This window comes from Lygodium microphyllum, chromosome 16 (assembly GCF_053477565.2).
Source record: "Lygodium microphyllum isolate KBCC chromosome 16, Lygodium_microphyllum_v1.1.10, whole genome shotgun sequence".
Taxonomy (NCBI): Eukaryota; Viridiplantae; Streptophyta; class Polypodiopsida; order Schizaeales; family Lygodiaceae; genus Lygodium; species Lygodium microphyllum.
The window spans coordinates 64,808,553-64,833,637 of NC_141150.1; the positions used below are offsets into that span (position 1 = coordinate 64,808,553).

General features: G+C 41.7%; 1 protein-coding gene and 1 pseudogene across 4 annotated transcripts in view; both read left to right on the forward strand.

Moving 5' to 3' along the window:
• The window catches only part of LOC148022922 (Nucleotidylyl transferase superfamily protein), a 148,883-nt gene extending 124,254 nt beyond the window's left edge, over positions 1 to 24,629 (forward strand). For 2 of the 4 annotated variants that reach the window (XM_087695856.1, XM_087695857.1), the window contains 3 exons: positions 19,984 to 20,052; positions 22,754 to 22,864; positions 23,806 to 24,082. In XM_087695856.1, coding sequence (XP_087551982.1) covers positions 19,984 to 20,052; positions 22,754 to 22,864; positions 23,806 to 23,856 — 231 coding nt within the window. In that variant the 3' untranslated portion in view covers positions 23,857 to 24,082. Of the gene's footprint in view, positions 1 to 8,448; positions 9,066 to 19,983; positions 20,053 to 22,753; positions 22,865 to 23,805; positions 24,083 to 24,166 lie in introns of those variants that run through there. The other 2 variants (XR_015693558.1, XR_015693559.1) reach the window with 2 other exon arrangements.
• Positions 770 to 2,522, forward strand: LOC148022923 (uncharacterized; annotated as a pseudogene).
• Positions 24,630 to 25,085: the final 456 nt, after the last annotated feature.

The window sequence follows — 25,085 nt, forward strand, 5'->3', positions numbered from 1 at the left end:
GATATTGGAGGCACATCACTCCAATCAAGGGATACGAGGGCTTCGGCGGATCAAAGAAGTGGCGGTGCAACTATTGTGGATTGGAGAAATCGGGGAGTGTAACATGCGTGAAAAACCATTTGAGTTGCGTTCCCAACAAAGACATCGAGCCTTGCGCAAATGTGCCAGCAAAAGTAAGAGTAAGTCTCCATCTTTGGCGCCAAAAGCGTATGGGTATTGAGCTAGAAGAGGATAAATCAACACCACATGGGGCTAATGAAGTACAAGTGGGGTAAAGAGAGGCCAGTGGGCCTAGTGGCGCTAGCCAAATTGGAGGTGCCAGTGGCCCATAAAAAAGAAGTGCATCCATATTCGTATCGGGTCCAAGTGCAAAAAGGATCCCGTTGCCATCTTCTAGTGGTGGTGGACAAAAGCGCTCCTTCCATGGTGCAAGCGTCCATGCAGAACTTAGAGGCATGCAATTGTAGAGGCAACTAGGGAACTCACACGCTTATTTATTTGATGTGCTATCCCTTCCAATGTGGCCACTATACATCAATGGAAGAAGACAATCAGGACAGTAAGCCGCATAGGGTGTGAGTGGGAAGGTCCATCCACAGGTGCATTACGCATACGGGAGCTTCGAAAGAAGAAAGCATTCATAGAGGCTCAATTGGAGCCCTTGAAGGAGACATGGGTGAAATATGGATGCACAATATTATGCGATGGATGGTTAGATATGCACCGAAGGAATGTTTATAATGTTTTGGTGTCTTCATGTAAAGGCACCATGTTCATTAAGGCCATCGATGCCTCTGCCTCAGGTCTTACCATCACAGGAGTTTTCATTTGGGAGCACATGTGACAGGTCATCATGGACATAGGAGTCCAAAATGTGGTGCAGGTGGTGACAGATAATGGAAGCAATTGTGTGTCTATGGGACGTATGCTTGAGGAGGAGTTTCCTAGCATAGTATGGACTCTATGTGCATCCCATTGCCTTGACTCGCTTATTGAAGATGTTGGGTAAATATCTTGGGTGGATGACATTTTCAAGACGGCAACAAGCATGGTAAGATTTGTGAAAAAGAGACCATCCGTCATAAGTATGTTTCGAGCCAATAGTACACTTGAGCTATGGAAGCCCTCCACCACTCGATTTGCTTATATGTTTATTGTATTGGAGAGGTTGATATGGGTCCGTTCAAATTTGATACGGATCATAGCATGCCAAGAATGGCTCACATGGAGTGAGAGAGTCTTTAAAGGCACTTGCTTTTAGATGCAATATTTTAAATGAAAGTTGGTGGGTTGAGGCAGAGGCATTGGTGAAAAGTCTCACTTCTATTTATATTGTATTGTGTATCACTGATATGGAGGGGAGTACTTTGAGGCTTCTATATGAGTATATGGATAAAATTGGTGAGGCCTTGCTTCGCAACAGCTTTTTGCCCCAAGACAAGTATGTTTTTGTTTAACTTTTACACGGGTAATTATATGGTATTAATGACTCCTTGATGATTGATCATTATTCTAACATCTAAGTTTTTAACATATTTTATCTATAGGGTTGATGAGATTCGTGCAGTGTGGAATGCACGATGGGATTGGTTTCATAAACCAATCCATGCTGTCGCACATATCTTGCATCCCCTTTGGCGTAGCGAGGAGCAGTACACTAGCGATGAGTTAGAGGAGGGCTTTATGGAGCACATGAGGCGCCTCACAAGAGATGATATAGATATGATAAGAAGAGTAGAGGATGATTTCCTGGCATTCCGCAATCATTCTCTTCATTTTGGCCGACCCACAGCTAGGCTTCGAGAGACACAGCTTCAGCCTGTCTCTTGGTGGGAGAAATACGGCAATTATGCTCCTACTTTGGTATGTGATTGGTGACTTTTATATTTTGAATCTTGATTATCTAATGCATTATGCATTCTAGGTAACAAGTTCTGTAATCTATTGCCCACTCAAATGTTAATTTTGCGGCATGCATATTAGCAATTGCCAATTACTTAACCTCAATCTTTTAAATTTGAATAGAAACGCATTGCCATTCGGGTCCTCTCGCAAGATTGTAGTTCAAGGCCTGCTAAGAGGAACTGTAGCACATGGGCCCTCTTCCGCACTAAAAAGAGAAACAAGCTCACAACTGCCCAGTTGGAGGGTTTAGTGTTTTGCCATTGTAATCTCCAGCTTCTTGAGAGGACCGCTCTGTCCCCTGAGCCTTCATAGGTAAATTGGTAATGATTAGTATTATGTATAATTAACTTTTTAACCTTGAGTCCTTGACACTTGACATTGCTAATTTGCTTGGAAGTTGAATTGTAGATTGTGATATCTATGAAGTTTGAACATTGAACATATTGAATCTCCTTTCATATGATATATCTTTGTCTCGTTCACCTTTACAGGTGAATGTTGACAAGATTGATATAAAGAAGATGCGTGACATTCCGTAGATACCACAGGAGGAGCGGGATATCTACTCCATCCTCTATGAGGAGCTATCGGCACCGGTACATGAGACTCGTGCATAGAGTAGAGTTAGAGTAAGGGCCACACGCAGTCGTGCATCACAGACAGAGTCAGAGCCAGAGTCTGAGGATGAGGCTGATGCTGCTTCATCAACTTCTCGATCAAGGATCTCGGAGTCGGACGAGGAGATGTTGCACGGATCCTCAGAGTCCAGATGACTCGTGATATACAGGAGTTAGTTTAGCAGTGCAAAGTCCAGACTAGAGTTGTCGGTTGTTCATTGATGTTGATACTTATAGCCTCACTGGACATAGTTACTATCATTGTATCTTGATCCCACTTATTATGCATCTTGATTTTTGTTCCATTGTTCTTAATGTCAGTCTTCACTGCTCTTTAAAGTTTAGATCATAGATTATTCATGAGTCATAAATTTTAATTCATTTTGTTACCTTATATTTTGAAAATTGAGTCTTAATTGTGTTAAGCTGTCTTAAGTCTCAACCATTGAGTCCTCAGTCTTGACTCCTTAATCTTCACTCGTGAGTCGTGACTCATGACTCGTGAAATGTGTAATGAATCATTATTTTAATCATATGACATGAAGACTCAAAGTTTTGTATGAAATTTGAATACATGTTGTTGTAGACATTGATATATTTACATACCCACATATTACTGTATTTTTTTAGTGTGCAATCCGAAACGCCGTTTTTCCGTTTTCAAAATTTGGCCGAAACTCCGAAACTCCGGTTTTTTCCGTTTCCGTTTCCCCCGTTTCCGAAACTCCCCCGTACTATGATTTGCACTTGCTGCCCCACGGATACCATCTGTTTGAGCTCATCAGGCATTTTGGGCTCTTCTAAAGAAGGCTTAGGCATTTCCTTCGGTTAGGCATTTCCTTTGGTTCTTGTGGCTGTCCCGAAGCTGTAGAAGGTGTCTTCTTCTCTTTGCCTTTACTGTCTTTCGTTGGGGCACTTGAGAATCAAGTAAGCTAGGGATCCTTTGCCAATTCAGCAAAAAGATTTGTTGCTGTACGCATTCGATCCTTGAAGCTATCATCAAAATTTTCAGTCCCTTGCTAGTCATCAACCTTTTTATGCATTGAAGTGCCAACATTTGGGTCATGTCCCACATTTTCAGCATGCTTTCCATGCTGAGAACCATGCCCAATATCAGTCATTGGATTTTCCCCTTCACCATATGATTGACCAAGGAGTGATACATCCTCTCCACTTGATCCCATATCACCATGTGAAGACATGCTTGCTGTAATTCACTACTGAGAACAATTTCAGCAATAATGCAATAGTCCCAAGTTGCAATCAAGTACCATGGGCCCACCAATTCAAATGATTTGATGGTATCCCGGCAACGGAACCATGAAACCAGCCTTCCTTCCATGGATGGGTGGTAAATGCCTAATTACAACTTAACTACAACAGCAAACAATGAATGCAAATCTGAAAATACAAATTTACCTACTAATCTCGGACAATGTACACCCGATTTGCCCAAAATTGGCTCCCCTTTCGGTATTTCTTTAGCTTTATTGAAGATTAAGTTGATTTACAATGGAATTCTCCCAATCCCTTTCGGTATTCCAACTCCCCTTGTTGTGATGAATCACCAGCAAGTCTTTAACCCGATTTGCCCCTTGATTCGGGCAATCAATTGACATTCATCCACTTCATAGACGATGGAAATGCTCCAAATTCTATGGCTGGCTAGTTCTCCACCTGAATTTAGTTGAAATTCACCTTCAGCCTTGTTGAATCTAAGTCTTGGAGCTTCCAATTTCTGGCACGCTTCCCGAGGCTGCTGACCTAGGCTAACAACTGGCACCAGATACCATCAAGTACTTTTGTGGCATAACTTATAGCAGCTTTTGCCTTTGACATCCTGTGATTTCCTTGGGTCCCGGGCTCGTAAATTTACTCTAATCCCAATTACATCTCACATGTGCAACATTTACTTAACCATGTGATTAAAAATTAATCGACATGTTAAGTGAGGTTTCAAAAATACTTGTCCTCATGACACCAAATCTCATCAGGGATGCCATTATTTCAGGACCTGTTTGGAAAGCGGTTGCAAATGTGAACCGCGGTCTTGAGTGCCTCTTCCCAAAATTCATGAGGGAGATTAGCAGCGGACAGCATGCACCGCACTCTTTCACATAAAGTCCTATTATATCTTTCAACCACCCCATTTGAAGAAGGGTTGTAAGGAGTTGTAAGCTCTCTCTCAATTCCATGTACGTCACAAAAGGACTTGAATTCAGTAGATGTGAACTCACCCCCATTATCAGTTCTCAGGCATTTCAGATTTCTACCTGTCTGAGTGGTCACAAATGTATGAAAAGTTTTAAAAATAACAAACACTTCACTTTTCTTTTTCAAGAGGTAAACCCAAATCTTTCTGGAACAATCATCAATAAAGGAGATAAAATATGCAATACCGCCCAACGATTTCACGGGCATACTACATACATTAGAATGTACTAAGTCCAAGACATTGAACTTACGAGAGACACCAGAGTAAAAGAAAAATTTTATTTGCTTTCCAAACTGACAGTCATTACAAAAGTCAAGTTTAGAGTCTTTTCCATCAACACTCTTCAAAGAGGTAAGGATATCAAGTCCTTTCTCGCTCATATGGCCTAATCTCTTATGCCATAACTCCAAATGACAGCCAATTTCAGCAACTGCAAGAAACTTGCCATTCAAAGCTTTACAATTCAAGCAATACAAAGTGCTCTTCTTGGTTCCTTTTGCAATCAACATGGAACCCTTTTTCACTTTCCACAAACCACCACCAAACAGTATAGTGTATCCATGCAAGTCAAGCTGGCCAACAGATAGTAAACTCTTTTTAATGCTAGGCACATATCTGACATCTTTCAACACAAGCTTCTGCCATTGTCTAAAGGCAAGTGTACAGTGTCAATCCCATTGATGCTGCAAGCATGGTTATCTCCAAGATACACCTTTTCATTACTGTCCGCATTGAACATAGCAAAACACTCCAAGCAAGGAGTTACATGAAAAGAGGCACCAGAGTCTACAATCCAAGTCTGAGTGGCACCATCATCAACTTACTAAAGTGCATCAATCACATCAGCCGTGGTAATCTACATATCTTGCATGTGACATTCAAGGGCATCATAATCAACTACACATAATACATCAGTCTCTGTATCTGAAAGCTCCTCTATGACCACATTGGAGGCCACATTGGCCTTTTCCTTGCCTTTGGCTGCGTCAGATGCATCTGTCTTATCCTCCTCCTGTTTCTCTCCTGCATTCTTTTTCTCTCTTGTTTCTTCTTGTAATACTTGCAATCAGGCTTCTTGTGGCCCTTCCGACCACGGTGATAGCAAGTAATGTCACTCTTTTTCTTTATTTTGCTTTTGCTTCTGTTTCTCTGTCCTGCATTTGCATTTTTCTTTTCAGCCTTGCCTCTTACATTATAAGCTGAGTTGTTGCCTTGTCCACTAGACATATGTCTAATTTCTTCATTCAAGATTGAACCCCTCACCCCGTCATATGAGAGATTAGGGTTATTGCTAAGAGAAACCACCAAGGTCTCCCAAGAATTAGGCAGTGTCATGATTAGAAAGTTCACCCTCAATTTATCATCAAAATCCAAATTTGTCATGATTAGGCAGTGTCAGTAAATGCACTCAAGTGCTCAGTTGCAGGCTTTGACTCATCCGGTTGCATATTCTCCAAATTGCATATTAAATGCACCTGATTAATAGGTGTGGTGATCTCTTAGGTAGTTTTCAGCTTTTTGTATATTGCTTAACTTGTATCTAAATCCTTAATGTTTGTGAAGATGTTATCAGTGACACCCGTCTTAATGTAAGCCACATGTTTTTTGTTTACTCTGGTCCAATTTGCATCAAACATTTGTGAGGGTTTATCTTTCTTCAAAGCATCGGCACAATCCTTTAGGAACAATATGCCCTACATACGGTCTTTCCAAAGGTCAAAGCTATGACCATCAAACCATGTGGTTTCCATCAAAATCTTGGTGTCTGAATTGGAAGAAGTTGCAACCATTTTTATCACAAACACAAGAGTAAATGCATCGGACTGCAGAAGCACAAGCTGAACCAGGAAATACACTGCTGTTCTTTCTCAAACGGTGATAAATCTCTGCTGTTTATACATAAACCAGCTACCACGCAGGAAGAAATGCAGAAATTTATCAAATTCTGCACAAAGCCTCAAAATTTCAAGTCCAAAAGTACATAAATGGCAGCTAGTCTAACCGAGCTGAGCAAAATTTTACCAATATTTGAAATGCTCCATTTTTTGGGATCCAATGTCAAGAAATTTTACTCAAAAGAGCGAAATTTTGATAAATTTGCCAAAATCCCCAATTTAGTTGAGGTCACCACACGCAATGTCTGCAATTTCTGATGTGAATATTGCTGTCAAGCATGAATGAGATTAAAACCAGGAAAAGCCCAAAATTTTTGGGCCAGATTCGCACAAATTTGTGACCTGTGCTTCAATGCGTGAACCCCGATCAAAGGAAGGAATTTCAAAGGAGTTTTGGAAGAAAATAAGCTTTTTAATTTGATGAAAAATGATGGGGGGAGGATCCATTGACCTCTCAAGTGGGTCGCGTCACTTGTCTGCTGGCAACCCGTCACTGCCCGTTGCCACGTGCGCCTGTCATCTAGTCCCCTACTGTCATGCACAACCCACGCGCGTTGGTCGTGTTGGCATGGTCGCTTGCCGCCAAGTCCACGCTTGGTCTGTCCCGTCTTTGCTCTGTCACGTCGTTGCAATAGTCAGCCTTGCGTTGACCTGAAGCCCGTGGATTGCGATTTGCCTGTCGCGTGGTCACGCTCGATCGCCTATCCCCTGGTAACGCTCATGTTGGACTTTAGCACAACCTGTGCTAAACATGCCTTATGACTCAAGCTGCCTGTGTTGTGCTAAGAAATGCTCTTAGTCACTTAAACAGCCCCAAAATATGCTTATTTTAGGCTTATTTTAGTCAAAACCCTAAAACGAGGTTCGAGGGAGTTAAGAGGGAGAGGATCTAAAACCCTAATTTTCTATAAATTGGCAGCTAGCCATCCACTCTTTTCCAAAAATCTTGTTTTTGCAGGTTTCAGGTGTTATCAGTTTGCTGCCCACACCCCGGTCACGGAGGACATCTCAACCCTTGCTCTCCAGTACTGTTCCCTACAGTCTGGCTTTTGTTTCCAGCCCTCCACATGCTGATTGCTGCTGTTTCTGCTTGGCAACTGACTGCTAATCATCTGCACTGTTGTTGTACAGTCTACCACGTTAGCAAACTGCTATGTTTGCAGGCTCCAGCTGCCGCCTTGACAGTTTTCTCTCTCCTGCTGTAGTCACTGCAGTCTTTCTCTCACCTATCAGCTATTGTCTGCAGTTTTCTCTCTCCTGCTGGAGTCGTTGCAGTCTTTTTTTCTCCTGCAGGCTGTGCTATTTGCGTTTTTTGTCTTCCTTTCACCTGTTGCCTACGTTTTTAGTCTTTCTTTCTCTTGCAGGCTGTCTTGCTTGCGTTTTTAGTCTTTCTCTTACCTGTTGACTACGTTTTTAGTCTTTTTCCCTCCTCACTGATGTCTGCATCAAATCCAGCTTCTCACTACTGCGTTTGCTGGTGTTCGACATTCGGAGGCTGCCTTGTTGCGATTCGGTATCCATTCAGAGTACGATACACTCTCCAGCTCATTACGCTTGCCCTAATCCCTGAGATATAGGAGTTCGAGGTACAGTATTCATTCACTGCATAGTGTGTTTGTTGCATGAGCATCGTATTATTAGTAGTCATATCATTTCATTTATTATTTATGTTTATTGTTGCTGAGTTACCCTAACCCTAACCCTAATTGTGTTCTTTTATCAGTCTGTGCTTTGTCGTACGGTTTCTGTTTATGCTTCTGTGTCAGGATATTTTTTTTACATGGTATCAGAGCACGATACTCTCTGTGAAACCTAGGCCTTTGATCTGAAAGCTCTTCGCAAGAAACAAGAACAACAGTAGGTTCAAATGACTTCGAACATATCAACACCGATTTAGTCTCCAAAACAGCCTATGCGGAGAACTGAGGGAGAGTGGGTCGATTAGCTTGCTCCACGAAGTTCCGACATGGTGGAAGACACATCTGAGTACATGGAAGAAAAGATAGGCAAGCTGACCTTTGAAGAATATAAACTGATCATAGCCTATCGATGAAAGAAGATTGAGGAGCTCGACCGCAGGATTGTCTTTGAAGAAAAGCTTCTGAATGAAGGTATGCATGATTTTCACTCTTCAGATGTTGTGCGTAAGTCTGATGATGTTGCAGGGCCGTTGAGATCTCCATCAGGAATAGGCCCCCCTCTTGGAAAGCAAGATTCGTAATATTTTTCACTTTTAGACTCTTCTGTCCTCTCCGGTGCAAGGTACTTTTGATTCGTCTTTTGTGCCTTCTTCTTTTATCTCTTCTGTTTTGCAATATATTGGTAGAGATCATGTGGAAGAAAGAGTCCAGTCTGTTGACTATGGAAAAGGTGCTCTTGAGGATCAATTCTTGTATGTTAACACACGTCGAGGGGATTATAAGAAAAAACGAGGTAACTCTTCTTCTGCCCTTCCTTCTTTTTTGTCTACTTCACATAATCAGAATGAATTTGGTGTTCTTTTCACTTCATTACATGGTGCATCATCATCTTCACAGTTTCATTTTCAGTCTTTAAATGATAAAAATGAACAAAAAGAATTTGTACCTCATACACCTCACTTTCAAAACCCATCCATTCCACCACATTCTTCCGTTGCTTCACTACTTCCATTTACATAATTTACATTTCCATTTCAGACACCTCATGTCGCATCGCATATTACACTAGCGGGCTATGGAAACATATGCACATCCTTTAGGACCTCATCCTTCCCTCAGCTGAGTGGTGTTCCACCTACCTTATACACACTTTCGGGATCATTGCAGTGTGGGTATTCTACTCAGTCTCTCCGGAGTGTGGATCAGTTGCCTCCACAATTTGCCTCCATGACATTGCCTAGTGGACCTTTTGGTCATACTGCTGTGTCCCAGCCTTACTTTGGACAAGGCTACTGTGTCCTAATGCCTCCACCTACACCGGCACCTTATGGAATCATTCATGTTCCAATGCCTCCGCATCAATCAACACTCATTGGACACTCACAGTCTACTTCTGCCTACCCATCTCTTCCCCCTCCCTCTTTCTCTAATTAGACACACCCACCTCCACCATCTTTCCCACCATCATCTTAAACCACCTTTCCGACACCTCATGGTTCTAGCTCATCTTCTGACAAGAATGCATTTAATGACAAGATTCGTTTTAACGGGTCAAATTTTACCACTTGGTCGAATTTGATGAGACATGTGCTTGACTCACAGAACCTATGGGATCTTGTACAAGGGTTGGAACTTCAACTCAATCCCACATTGGTTCCATACGAGGTCGTCTGCTCATGGAAGGCTAGGAATGCCTACGCTATTGTCGAGCTGATGCAGGGCTTATTGCTTGAGTTTCATTCTCAGCTCCAGTATTTTGACTTAGCGTCAGAGTGATGGGCACACTTGACTGACCGCTATGCGGCTCGGGATAGGACCTGTCGTATTAATCTTGATCATGAGTTTCAGCTTGTCAAAATTACTGACCGGGATGACTTGAAAGTCAAGTTGGCTGAGTATCGGCGTCTCCTTGTTGTATCAGGTCACATTGTTCCTAATTAAACTCTCCAACAAATACTTCAATTTTGTGGAAGGAATAGTTTCAAAATCTAACATGTCTACATTCTATAAATTTGAGTGTCAGCTGTTGCATTACATACGGTTGTTTGATCAATTTCATATGAATTCCTCTTCAGAGGGGGCTTTTCTTGCTCATTCTCAGAAAGAGCAACAACGGTAAACCAAACCAAACCAAACCTCCACTCAAAATCAAATTCAAACTCAAAAGCCAAATCAATCTGGGGATTCTCAAGGAAACTCCCAGTCACAACTTAAACCAGGGTGGTAGAATGTACCTAAAAAGAATAGGTATTGTCAACATTGTCAAAAGTTAGCCATTTTGACGACGAGTGTTGATCAAAGGCACGAGGCACAACACCAAAACCTAAGTTTCAGACCCCCGCTCCTCAGTTGGGTAACCCCCAGCAGGGGAGGCAAGGTGATGGCAAGGGGCAGCTTAAAGGTCAGACTCACACTGCCACCGCATAGCCATCTCAGTGGACAACGTTCTCAACTCTAGAGGGCTTGTCTGACTGGTTTGCAGAGGCCCACATTGTCTCCATAGAGACATCCGATGCGAGTCTCATTCACATTTGTGATTTGCCTCCTGACGAGGTTACTACAGAGGGCTACTTGTCACAACCGAGCACTTGAGCTCCAGTTTGGATTGTGGATAGTAGAGCTACACATCACATGACTCCTGTAGAGGACATTTTCCGTACTGGAGCCCTTGCAGCTGGGCGGGTCCGTATAGGAAACAACTCCTCGGTCAAGGTTCAAGCTCAAGGTTGCATCAGTTTTGGCACTGACAAGGGTTCGGATTTGGCTTCGTTGGACAATGTATATCATGTCGCTCAGCTTAGGGTGAACTTGTTATCTTTTCAGCAGCTTTGTTGGTTTGGGCGAGCAGTTTTCTTTACGTCGACCACAGTCGAGGTCCTTGACTCTCAGATTGGTTTAGTGATTGCTCGCGGTGAGAGACAGCCTATTGGCCTATACCACATGACTCACTTTCTCACCGAGCCGACTGCTGAGGGCTCTGTATTTCATAGCTTCCAGGTCTTAGCCACATTTCAGGAGCCTACGTACAATGAGCGTCTTTAGCATTTTTGCTTAGGGCATCTTGGTTATGACTCACTTTATGAGTTGTCACGCCGTGAGCTGGTTGAGGGCCTTCCACGCTTGAAGCTAGCTCGAGATGTCTGTAAAGCTTCTCAGCTTGGGAAGCAGCACCGTATCCCATTTTCTCAGCAGTCTACACATAGAGCTGAGGAGCCTCTTGGATTGATTCACGTTGATCTTTGTGGGCCGACATCCATTGTTGCTTTGAATGGCACGCTGTACTTATTTTTGTTAGTGGATGATCATTCTCGATACATGTGGGTGTACTTCCTCAAGCATAAGTCAAATGCTTTCACATATTCTTCTGCTTGGGTGCTGCTAGTTCATAACATCGTGTCGGGTGCATGAGGAGTGATAGCGGTGGTGAGTTTATCTCCCATGAGTTTTCTGAGTTTCTACAAAAGTATGGCATTTCTTGCCAGCTCACTCTACCAACTCCCCCTCTCAGAATGGAGTCGTAGAGCGTAGGAACCGGACAATCATGGAAATGATACGCTCTATGCTATTTGTAATAGAGCTTCCTGAGCGCCTTTGGATTGAGGCTGTTAACACTTTAGTGTACATCCTAAACTGGTGCCCGACTGCGACTCTTCCTCAAAATACATTGTATGAGACATTTTTTGGTTCTCGGCCTGTTATTTTCCATTTCAAAGTCTTCGGGTGTCATGCATACACACATGCCTGATGACAAGATAGGTAAGCTTACTTCCTGAGCTGATCTCCTTATTTTTGTGGGATATTCCTCTGAAGCGAAAGTCTATCTTTTGTTCGATCCTCGAACAAAAAAGGCGATCGTTAGACAGGATGTCGTTTTTGACGAGAGAGATATTGTGCAGTTTTCTGCACCGGATTCCGATCCGCTTTCTTCTTCCACATCATCAGAGATCGTGCCTACTGAGCCTCGTATACTTCTCGCTCCTGGCATTTCTGCAAATTTATTGGCTCCCATGCCCTCTTTGCGAGACCCGTTACCTTGCTGGTACAGCAGACCATGCGGGATTCGGGGATCCTATCACCGGATTCCACTCCGGAGAGACCCAGAAGATCTACCCGGCTTGCTCCTCAGGCATCATTTGCAACGCTGTTTACAGCTGATTACATAGCGCATTCTGAGTCGGATACATGGCAAGAGACTCTTCAATATCCTCAATGGTGAGAGGCCATGGAAAAGGAGCTAGAGAGTATTGACCGAAATGAGACTTGGACATTGGTGGATTGTCCGAGCCACAAGAAAGTCATTGGAACAAAGTGGATTTTTAGAACAAAGCTAAAAGTTGATGGGACTTTAGACAAGTACAAGGCTCGCCTTGTAGTGCAAGGGTTTCGACAGAAGCACGGCATTGATTATGAAGAGACCTTTGCCCTTACTGCACGGTTGACTTCCTTTCAGTTGCTACTCGCGCTTGCCGCTCACCACGGCTGGCCTATACATCAGTTGGATATCAAGAGTGCCTTGCTGAACGGCAACTTCGAGGAGGAAGTCAATGTGGAGCAGCCACCGGTCAGGGAACTCTAGAGATAAGGTATTTCGCTTGCAGGAAGCTCTTTATGGGCTGAAGCAAGCGCCGCGGCCTTGGTTCCATAGAATGGATGAGTTCTTACAGACCCATGGATTTCATTCTAGCCCTTATGACCCGAACTTATATGTTCGATCCTATATCCTGCTATATGTTGATGACTTACTTATCACAGGTTCAAATTCTACTGCCATAGCGGAAATTAAGGCTAAGCTTAAAGCTACATTTGAAATGACAGACCTTGGTTTGTTGTCCTATTTTTTGGGGATGGAGGTAGTTCGTTTTGGAGGATGTATTTTTGTGTCACAGCAGAAGTACGCACTTCAGCTTGTGGAACAATACACTTCGGATCAGACACAGCCAATGGCCATGCCTCTTGATCCTACTGTCCACTTGTTGAAGGATACCCTAGGACAACCCTTTGATGCACACACCTATCGTTTTGTTATAGGAAAACTTCTTTGGTTAATTCACACTAGGCCAGATTTAGCTTACTCAGTTAGCATACTCAGTCAATATTTCACAGCACCTAGGATGTCACATTGGATTGCATGTTTTCGTGTGTTTGCGTTATTTGCGGTGTACTTTTTATTATGGCTTGACATATGGTTCTGGTTTATGTTTGCAAGGGTACACTGATTCTGATTGGGTAGGAGTTCCTGACACCGGGCATTTCCATGGCGGCTACCTCTTTACCTTGGGCACGGCTCCCATTTCTTGGTCCACTCGTAAGCAAGAGACGGTGGCGGCTTCCACGGCCGAGGCTGAGTATCGGGCTCTCTTCGATGCCACCATCGAGGACATTTATTTGAGGAGTTTACTGACAACACTTCATTTTCCGTGTGACTCTCCCAAAGATGTCTATTGCGACAACCAGAGTGCCATTGCCCTTGCGGGTAATCGGATCATCACACCATGGACACGGCATGTGGGAGTCCACTTTCACTTTTCCAGAGAGCAGGTTGGAGCTAGACACTATTCGCCTAGAGTTTGTGCCTTCATTAGATAATTTTGCAGATACCTTGATCAAAACGGTCAACCGACCGGTTCTTCAATACGTGCTACTTAGGATCGGCTTGGGTACACCTTCCCCTACTTCTTTGGCTTGATGGGGAGAGGGTGCTTTCCTCTTGCTTTCCCTTCCAGTTTGAGAGGGGATGATTTCTACTCTTGATCGTGACAGTGATAATGCTTACAATTTTTAGATATTACATTCACTTATTCTTTTGTATTGTATTATGGGCATTTGTAACTTCATTCGTAATGTCAGAATGACCTGATTGTAAAACGACACTTGGACAAGTGAACAATTCCCCTGCGAGGGTACTGTCCTAGTGGCACCGTTGCATCGCATATTGCATGAGCATAACATCTTGGATCTTCCTTTGCATTACCCTATGCATTGACATTCTGTTCATGTCAACATGCATCTGTGCGCATTTATGCCTTTTCGGCCTTTTGGAGTGGTCGACTCTAGGATCCATCATATTCATAGCATAACACATGGCAGTTCTCCTAAAGGCAGTTTCCCTACCCTTGCTTGCTTGCTTGTTTTTGCTTATCTTGCTAAGTCCACTATTCTTTTTTTTTTTGTTTTTTTTACCTTTTCACATATTTACCACACGATTGGCACATACACACACTTATTCTCATCTTTAGGGACTTATCCTAGTCAGTGCAAGGGATTGGTCTGCTACTTTTGTGCTTGACTTGGGTTTAAAACTCTCTTTATCTTTTCCTATCTGTCACTTAATTGGCCGCCGCCGTTATATTACTTATGTATTTTCAAAACATTTAAAAAAAAAAAAGTTCATTGATTTTCTCCGTCTTTGTATGACTTGGTAGGCCCTTGGACAGCTGCCGAGCACCCTTGGTCCGATGCCCTGGCCTCTCTGGGGTGATCACTTGGGCTCCCTTGGTAAGATAACCATCGCCTTGGTAGTCTTGGCAGGCCACCAGGCAGTCGACGTGCACCCTTTGTCCGATGCCCTGGCTGCTTTGGGATGGGACGCCTTGGGGTAAATCAAAATTTAAGCTGGCCTACTTTTCTCGTCCTATTTTGGGTCTGAGGGGGAGTGTTGTGCTAAGAATTGCTCTTAGCCCCTTAAACAGCCCCAAAACATGCTTATTTTAGCCAAAACTCTAAAACGGGGAGGGGATCGAGAGAGTTAAGTGGGAGAGGATCTAGAATCCTAATTTTCTATAAATTGGTAGCCAACTCTCCACTCTTCCCCAAAAAACTTGTTTTTGCAGGTTTCAGGTCTTACCAGCTTGCTGCCCACACCCCGGTCACGGAGAACATCTCAGCGCTTGCTGTCCATCACTGTTCCCTACAGTCTAGCGCCTATTTCCAACCATCCACACGCTGATTGCTGTTGTTTCTGCTTGGCGACTGACTGCTGATCATCTGCACTGTTGTCGTACAGCCTGCCACGTCAGCAAATTGCTGCGTTTGCAGGCTCTTGCTGCCACCTTGACAGTTTTCTCTCTCTTGTTGCAGTCGCTGCAGTCTTTCTCTTATCTGTCAGCTGTCGTCTGCAGTTTTCTCTCCTGCTGTAGTCGCTGCAGTCTTTCTCTCTCCTACAATCTGTCCTGCCTGCATTTTTAGTCTTTCTCTCTCATGCAGGTTGTCCTGCGTGCGTTTTTAGTATTTCTCTCACATGTTGCCTACGTTTTCAGTCTTTTTCTCTCCTGCAGGCTGTCTTGTCTGCGTTTTTGGTCTTTCTTTCATCTGTTGACTACATTTTTAGTTGTTCTCTTAGCTCAACTGCTATTTGTATCAGATCTAGCTTCTCACTACTGCGTTTGCTGGTGTTCGATATCTGGAGGCTGCCTTGTTGCGATTCAAGATCCGTTCAGAGTACGACATACTCTTTAGCTCATTACCCCTACCCTGATTCTTGAGATACAGGAGAGTGAGTGAAAGTACGATTAGATTTGAGTGTACCAACAATGTGTTGGTACACAAAGAATAAAATGTATTTATACTTAGGGCATATTAAGGGTGCATTCACATGTACAATAGAATAGTGTGTATACTATACACGGAGGTCAAACGGGCCTTTATCCCAACAATCAAACCTTTTCTTAGAGCTCATTCACCGGACTCATAATCTTCTCCTGTTGGGCTGCAGTAACTTTTTAGGATGGCTTATTAGGTGGGCTACTTGCAAGGATAAGATCTATGCCATGATCTTTTGGCCTTTCAAGTGGTAGCTGTCTTGGAAGTGACTGAGAGAAGCAATCAACATACATTTTCAGAATGATATGTGATCATTCTCTGACTTAGACATATCCCCCACATCCTCACTATCATCTTTATCCTTGGTAGAAATCAAGTATACTGAAATATAATTTTTTATTATTTTAGAAATGCCAGTTGCAATTACAATAGGGACATGTTTACTTTTCAACTTTACATAAAGTGTGAGTGTCTTTCCATTATGCTAAATAGTGATCTTTTTTGCACGAGAATCAATCACTGCATGCATACGATGATACCATGGCATACCAGGCAATACATCACAACCATCAAGTGAAGCAATGAGGAACTCGTCCGCTGTCCACATATCTTTGTATATGCAACCAAAGCTTTCCAATGAGTGGTCTGACAGGCTCTGTATGGCCTTTATATGCCATTCCAACTTCCCCCATGGGCCCCATCTCATCCTTTGTAATGCCTAGATGGTGGACTGCCATGTCAACAGAGACGAAGTTGGCTTGCGCACCATTGTAAGAGAAAATCAATGCATGCTGATCTCTAATTTTGCCCCATGGTTTGCACGACTTAGTAGCATCATCATTGGGCTGATCATTAATAACATTGGGCACCAGTTCTATTGATGTTTTGGTCTTCTTTCCTTTAGAATGTCCTTGATTTTCTGATTTTCCAGCTTGCTGCCTATTGGGACAATCCCTTGCAATGTGACCCTCCTGTTTATAAATAAATAAATGCAGCCATCAATTGCTTACGTTGTGCCAATGTTTTCAAGCCCTTTCTTTGTTGTTTTGGTCTCTTTTCAGGCTGATTTAAAGATCTTCCCCTTTTCTCAGCCTTAAACAACTTTTTATTCGGCTTATCCCTACTCTCTAGAAAGCGCAAATCCTTTCCACGCAGCAAAGTATCGGCTGTAGCAGTAGTCTCTATGAGTTGAGACATGCTAGAGATCGTGGATTTAGTGCAAAAATCCTAGATTTCTTCAAGCATTCCACAAACATATTTTTCCACTTTCTCATGAAGGGGTACAGGGTGATACGAAGTGATGGGCAGCAATGCATCCCAAAACTTCATATTGTATTGTTCCAAATTCTTGCATTCTTTAGCGTCTTGTGTGTACCAAGCTGTCATGATGTCCAGCTCAAAGGTACTTGTCAACCAACTCGATGCAAGCATTTGGTTGAATTGTACCTATGTTGATGGTGCTCTACTTGGTATCAAAAGCGTCATCACCACTGCAATGCATTCCCCTCCAAGCAAGTGGCTACCTTTTGAATCTTTGAGGATTCGGCGAAGTTTCCCCCTGAATAGATTACATCAAACTATTGAATGAAAGTCAAAGCTTTTAGCCTATCTTGTGCACTATTGAAGGACTCAAAGTTCATTGCTTTTCCATCCTCATCATAATTCTTTGTTGCTCCTTTGGGTGATAAGTTGTCATGCACTTGTTGCTGCAAAAAGGGTGCATTTGCTGAATTTACATCAAAATCAATACCAAACGGAGCATTTGCACGACCAACACCTATTTCTTGAGTCCCATAAACATTCAAGGATGCAGATGCATAACCAAACATGTTAAATGTGCCCCAGGTATCAAGCCAATGTTGCCACACATAGGGTTTTGCACATTTCCAGCCATAACCAAACGTGTTACTTTGTGTCCTAAGGATCAATCCAATGTGGTTTTGTACATTTTCAGCAATACCCGAATACATTGGGTCTTGCATACTATGCATTGGCTTTTGCATACCATAGGGATTTGTGCCATACATTCCCATATGCAATCCCTATCCAACCATAGCATGAAAAGCCATGCTTTCACCAAAGTATCTTAGCACCAAATGAGGACAGCAACAAATCTCTTTGCTAAATTGGCAAAGGATCCTTTGTTTACTCAATTCTTGAATGCTCTGAAGAACGAGAGCAAGAGCAAGAAGAAGAAGACATCTTCTACACCTTCGGGATAGCAAGGTGCACTGAAGGTAATGCCCAAGCCTTCATTTGAAGCTCCCAAAGATGCTAATGAAACAAAATAGTTTGTACCTATGGGACAAGGAATACAAATGGAAGGCCATCATGGAAGTGCCAATCCAATGGATATTGGACAATCAGGCATGCATGCTATGATTGGGCTAACTAGTCATCAAATTCCTCTTCACTTTGCTGGTCATCAACTCCATTATGCCTTGAATGCCCTGCATCTTGCCCAACAACAACATTTTTAGCTTGCTGTCCATGATCTGAGCCTTGTCCAAGATCAGACATTGTATTTTCTTCATTCCCATGTGAATGTTCGTACTGAGAGGCATCATCACTGCTTGATTGCATCTCATTGTATGAAGACATATTGCTTTAATTTCTCAGCTGAAAGCAAAAATCAGCACTAGCACAAAGCTTTGGCTTGCAATCAGGTGCCTCGGGTCCACCAAATCAAAGGATTGAGTGGTATTCTGGCAATGAAACCATGAAACCAGCCTTTTTTCGTGGAAAGGTTGGTAACTCCTTGATTAATCACTTAATTACAGCAATCAACAAATGAACATAACTTAAAATGCACAAATTATCTCAATAATCTTGGACGTTGGATACCCTGTTGGCCCTAAAAGTTGACACCCCTTCGGTATTTCGTTAACTTGATTGCTTTGCTGTTCCAAAAGCCTCTTTGTTGTAGCAACAATTAACAATCAATTTGGGCCAATTGCCTTTATCGGCTCAACTTGTCGAATATTATCTAGGAGCTATCACCTATTCCTAGGGATGCTTGAATTTGCTATCGCCAGGCATCAGCTGCTATGGCCAGCTCCAAGAAGCCTCAAAATTGTTGTTGCCTGCTGCTGCTGCTGATTGGTTTTCCGCTGCCCCTATTGTCTTAAAAGATCCTCCAATGACTGTAGATCAGAGCAACACGTCTCCTCCCTCTCTCTTGCAAGGTGAAATGCACTAAATGCCTCTCTTCAACCTCCAAAGACGTTTTTCAGTCTTGCATAGGCATTTTTGCCAAGTGGCAGCGTTCTAAACCCATTTTCCAGCATTATCCAACCATTTAATTAATTTTCAGAATTAAGTAATTTTGCAAATTAAATTCAGTCATTTTGACCCCACCCAAAATTAAATGTGTCTATTCATAATTTAATTGGCTAGGCCACTTGCAACCTGAAGTGGTTCTCAACCTTTGTTGACCCTTAGAGTGGTATTAATTAATTAATTAATTCTAGTCCCTAGTGTCACCATTGATACTTATTGGCCAAACAACTGTCCTAGGGTCAAATCTGATTCCAATTGACCAACAAAACCCAATTGCCATAAGTTATAACAACTTTTGCCTTTGACACCCACTGTATCCTTGGGGTCCTTGGCCTGTTACCATGAAATAATTGCCATGTGAATCACATGTGTGTAAACAGCCTTGCACATTTGAGTAATAACTTAATCAAATGTTATCAACAAGATTAAAGCATCTCAAAATTTCACGTTCCCGTGACAACTCTAGCATGTCTTGGCATCCTATGACAATTTCTCAAGTGACTTGTTTGAACCTAGCACCATCTGGAGGAGCTCTGCCAGTTGCACCCACCTGTCACATTTGCTGTGACCTACACCCTGTATTTCCCATCAGTCCTGTCAAATGTATACATGACCTCTTGGTGCATGTTGTGTTTCCTTCAATTCTCGTGCTAGTTGATGGTGATGGTATTGATTTCTACAATGTTTCATGGCATGCACTTTTATAATCAAATCAGTTGATTAGAACAGAGAGCTTCAGAAATGGATTTGAACTGTGGAAATCTGCTTTTGTATATTTAGCTTCAATTTTTGCATTTTCTGTTCATTTGCTGGTTAAAGTCTTAAAATGAATATCTCAGGCATAATTATGACATTTTTGTGTTTTCGTGATGGTAAAACCTGTGTTTGGCTAGGTGGATGTGCCTGTGAAGTATCTCAACTTTTTCCTTGAGAGTGATGAGGAGCTAGATCAGATAAAACAGGTTTGCATTTTCCTGCTGCAATCTATCTCACAGCCAGGACAATGAAGCAATATGGTTGAAAAGGTTTGCTTATGTTGATGCTTCTAAAGAGGTTTACTTTTTGCCTACCAAAGGCTGGCTGCTGAAGGGGTGTGACATGACTTCAACCAGTAAATGATAGTCAAAATACAAAAATCAAGTGTAGACCAATCATATTGTTAAATGTCTTGTCAAACAGTCTATTAATGTTCGGTGAAAATCTACATTCAAGTATTTATCTATTTGATCAAACAAAAATGTCATGTGCAAAAGAGATGGATGGTGGCCATAAAGCATCATAAGGACATGTTTCATGTTGCTTCTTATACTATGAAACTCATATAGCATTCCATGAGTTGGAAATGATGTCCACATTCATGTTATTCTGACTATGAATTCTGTTTCTAGAGTCCAGAGATTAGCAGCTGGCCAGTTTTTAGGTCATTACTTAGACTGGCAAGGCTATTTTTGCTACTTTGAAGTTATCGTCAATCTTTTATTTTGGTTCAGTTTGTAGAAGTCACTCAAAATTTAAACGTCAGTTTTGGTGTTGCATGCGCATGAGGTGAAAGCAGCATAAGGAAATGTTTCATGTTGCTTCTTATACTATGAAACTCACATAGCATCCCATGAGTGGGAAATGATGTCCACATTCATGTTATTCTGACTATGAATTCTGTTTCTAGAGTCCAGATTAGCAGCTGGCCAGTTTTTAGGTCATTACTTAGACTGGCAAGGCTATTTTTGATACTTTGAAGTTATCCTCAATCTTTTATTTTGATTCAGTTTGTAGAAGTCACTCAAAATTTAAACTTTAGTTTTGGTGTTGCATGTGCATGAGGTGAAAGCAGCAATCTCTGTCTCACCAGCAGCCCCTATAGATAAAATAGATTAGATACGGTATCAGAAGAACATTTTTATTGCCATGATTCATGAAATTGGAGCATGAGGTAAGAACTCCCACCTCGTTTACACTGCAGTATGAGATGCACCACAAAATATTCTCAAAGGCATGGGAATTCTCTATCAATCCCTCAACCTTTTCCCTGCCCTCCTTTGCTACTCAAGCCGAATCAAGTTTCTTTTGAAGACAAGTCAATTTCCAAGTTTCATAGTCAAAAGACATCAAGTTCATTTCAGATTTTTTGCTAAGAAGACATAAATCTATGATAACACCTCAAAACGATCTTCCCGAGGTGAAATTACAGGAACGAACCCTCTATAGCTATTATGGCTTTGATGGTACAGTAATGCAGTAAAGATAAGAAAGAGAAGTCTAATACAAGGGTTGAGTAGACAGCCAATCAAGTGGTTTGTAATGCTAAAATGTGGAACTCCAAGTGGAAGAAGGTGCCATAATCCTAAATATGAAGAAAGGTGTATCTCCACCTGGTGGACTCAAAATCTCCATGTAATCTTTCCCATCCCCAGTGGAGGATATGAACAATCACCATCCAAATCCTAGAGACAATCTCTGCGGTGTGTATGGCCCGGAGTTCTATGGTGTAACTACATCTTGCAGTCTTGATGAACCAGGCAATAATACTACAAATCAGCTCCCATCTGTGATAATGTCTTTCAGTTTACATTTTCTGGGAGAAGTTTGGAGTGGGAAAGAAGTTTAAGTGCAGCAACCAGAATGGAGAGGCCTTTTATATGACAGTTTGAGACTGACCAAATGTTGCAGCAGTAAGGAAGGGCAGAAATATCGTCCATAGGGCTTAGCATTTCTGAACAATGGACCATTTGATTCTATCTAGATGATGTGGCAGTTAAGAGCTTGCATGTTTAGAGATTGGGACAGTTTGGGCATGTGTGGACGCCTCCCAGATTGCTTCAAATGAGTTAATGTTCATGAGAGACCATTGGATGAGGGTCATGCATGTTTCTTTTCTTCAGACACTACATTGTTTGATAGTTGCATGTTAGAGGGTCCTGCTTATGTTCATACTAAAATCAAACAATGATTTTACAGTTGGAAATGCTTTTCTGCTCTTGTGCTTTTGATTTTTCAGGAAAATTCATTAGATTCTTTTGTGTTAGCATGAGTGAAGTGCCTTGACATTGGATTCAATGCAGCTTTTGATATCCAATCTAAGTGGAAGTAAACTGATGACAGCTTAATGCTTTGCTTTACAGTTCATGAGTTTTGCTTATAAGCCCATGATTGTTAGGCTTTGCATTTCTGAACAATGGACTGTTTGATTCTATCTAGATGTTGTGGCAGTTGAGAGCTTGCATGTTTAGAGATTGGGACAGTTTGGGCATATGTGGAGGCATCCCATATTACTTCAAATGCAGTTAATGTTCATGAGAGACCATTGGATGATGGTCATGCATGATTCTTTTCCTCAGACACTGCGTCATTTGATAATTGCATGTTAAGAGGGTCCTACTTATGTTCATCCTTCAAACAATGATATTACAGTTGAAAATGCTTTTCTGCTCGTGCGTTTGATTTTTCAGGAAAATTTGGTTGATTCTTTGGTATTAGCCTGAACAAAGTGCCTTGACATTGGATTCGATTCAGCTTCTTATTTCGTTGAGATTGTACATGAATTAAGCCAATCTAAGTGGAAGTAAACTGATGACAACTTAACACACACACGCGCGCGCGCGCTCGCGCACGCGCGTGTAACAAGGGGATGTTGGGTGTTTTTGACAACTCGGATAATTTGAACAGGAGTATGGTGCTGGTAGAATGCTCACTGGTGAGGTGAAGAAACGGCTTATTGAAGTTCTATCAGGAATGGTTGAACGGCATCAAAAGGCACGTGCTGCTGTGACAGATGAGGTACACATTTAGACTTTGAACCATGTTCTGACATACAGATAGCTATGGGTCTTTCTAAGGACTAGACTTTGTTTTAGTATGAGTAGTCTCCTCTTGTTTTTCCAAAACAAAACAAATTAGGTCTGGGTAGCATGATTTTCCATTAATAGCAAGATGAAAAATTATGTTTGGACTGAAATTTTGAATTAATGGTATCCTTTTCAATCCAGAATGTGAGTAGGTGATTGCAAGTTAGACAGTTTGATGGGAGTATTGCGTTGGCCTACATGTCTTTCCCAGTTGCTCACAAAAACATAAAGTAGGATTCTGAGACAGTTTTTAAATGATGATCAATAAAGACTTGGTAGGATCCATCATCCAAACAGGTTTCTGCTTCATGCTCTTCGAACTTATTAGGTTACAGCTTCTGATCGTTAATGTCATTTGTGTTACTGATGCATGTTTGGAGAATGGAAGAGAGTAAGCTTTGCTGGCATGTGTCAGTTGTGTGACAACACACAATGGTGCTCAGTACGATTTAGCTGATGCACATTGAGAGGAAGTTATCCTTGGTTATATGTAACAACCTTTAGGAAGCATAGTAGATCTCAGTACGATTTTACTACTGTTTTTGACTATGAATATCATTGCTCATTATGATTTTCTCTTGAGACTAGTACTAACGATAAAGATTTAACTTCAAGTGAAGCAAAGCCTTAAACTTGGAATTGCTTATGCATTCTCTTGTGGATTTACTTGTGCAAAATCAGCTTGCAGCTTCTTTGGCAGTAGAGCTCAGAGTTACTAGTGATAAATGGTATATGATTAGCAGATTTTGCTAGTTACTAGTATATGATTAGCAGAGTTACTAGTGATAAACAGTAGACGATTAGCAGATTTTGCTAGTTACTACTTGATGTTGTCTTAAAAATTTCTCATGCTTTTGAGGCTTTGATTTGCAGATGGTCGATGCATTTATGGCAGTAAGACCATTGCCACACATGTTCAGTTGATTTCTAATGGTTACATTGATCGCAAGATCTCAAGCAGTTTCTCCTCAAATTGTGGAGGCGACTGAGAGAGCATTAGGTATGGGTATTTCATTTTTGACAGGGGCAGACAGAGCAGTTTTTTAATATATTTATGAGGATATGCCAATCAAGGGATACTCTATAATTTTGACATAAATGTAATAGAATGATAGAATGAGAAGGCAGGTCCCTTACACTGTTCAAATTATTAGTGCAGCACACATCTCTCTCTCTCTCTCTCTCTCTCTCTCTCTCTCTCTCTGGTAATGAGTTATATTATATCTTGTTGTAGAAGAGGTACAAAAGAAAGTACAAAAGTCAGGTCAGGGTCTCACTCAGGAGACCACCCAACACCAATAAACCAAACCAAGATCAAGCTGCCGTTGAAGAAGTTCGTTAAGCTTTGCAACATGATGTTGGATGTTTGAGGTGGCACAAAAGATGAACTCATTGCAAGTGACCCAAATATATCAACCACCCCAAAATTTGAGAAAGTGAAACAAAATCTTCATATGAAGCTGTGCCGGACCTTGATATTTAGCCTTACCAAAGACCCAACCAAAAGGATGCATCGTAGTCCCCACCATAGCATGCCAAATGTCAAAAAGGAGGGCTCAAATCTTTCAAGCAGAAGGATATGAGATGAATCTATGACATAAAGACTCAAATGTAGTGGTATGGAAGAAACAATTCTAATTGGAAATACCCTTGTAGTGGCTTCTAATATAAAGTATTGAGAGAGAGAATTAGTGTCAAGTATCACATAATGACTACAATAAATTGAAAAGACTTAAGAAGAACTACTCAAGTATCTCGTCACCCACATATCACACATTCTAGTATCCCATACCACTAGAATACGGAATATGCATCATATTTTGATAACTTTGAATATCCTTGGGAACTCATCTTCATAAAATTGAGCGGATGAAAAATTCAAATTCCATAATGGGCGTGGGTTTTGAGCCACACATCGGTATTGTCTCAATATGGTGAATCTATACCATCAAACGTTTTGCCTCGTGCAGTGAATCTGCACGGGGGTTTACCAATGGACATGGAAAACACTTGAAAAGAGCACCAACATGAAATGTACATCGAAACAAAAACAAAGTTACCCAACATAAATAGTTGACAATACAATCGAGAAGGAAATGATTATCATTCAAGATAAATAAATGATTGACAGAAGAACACATCTTTGATGCTTT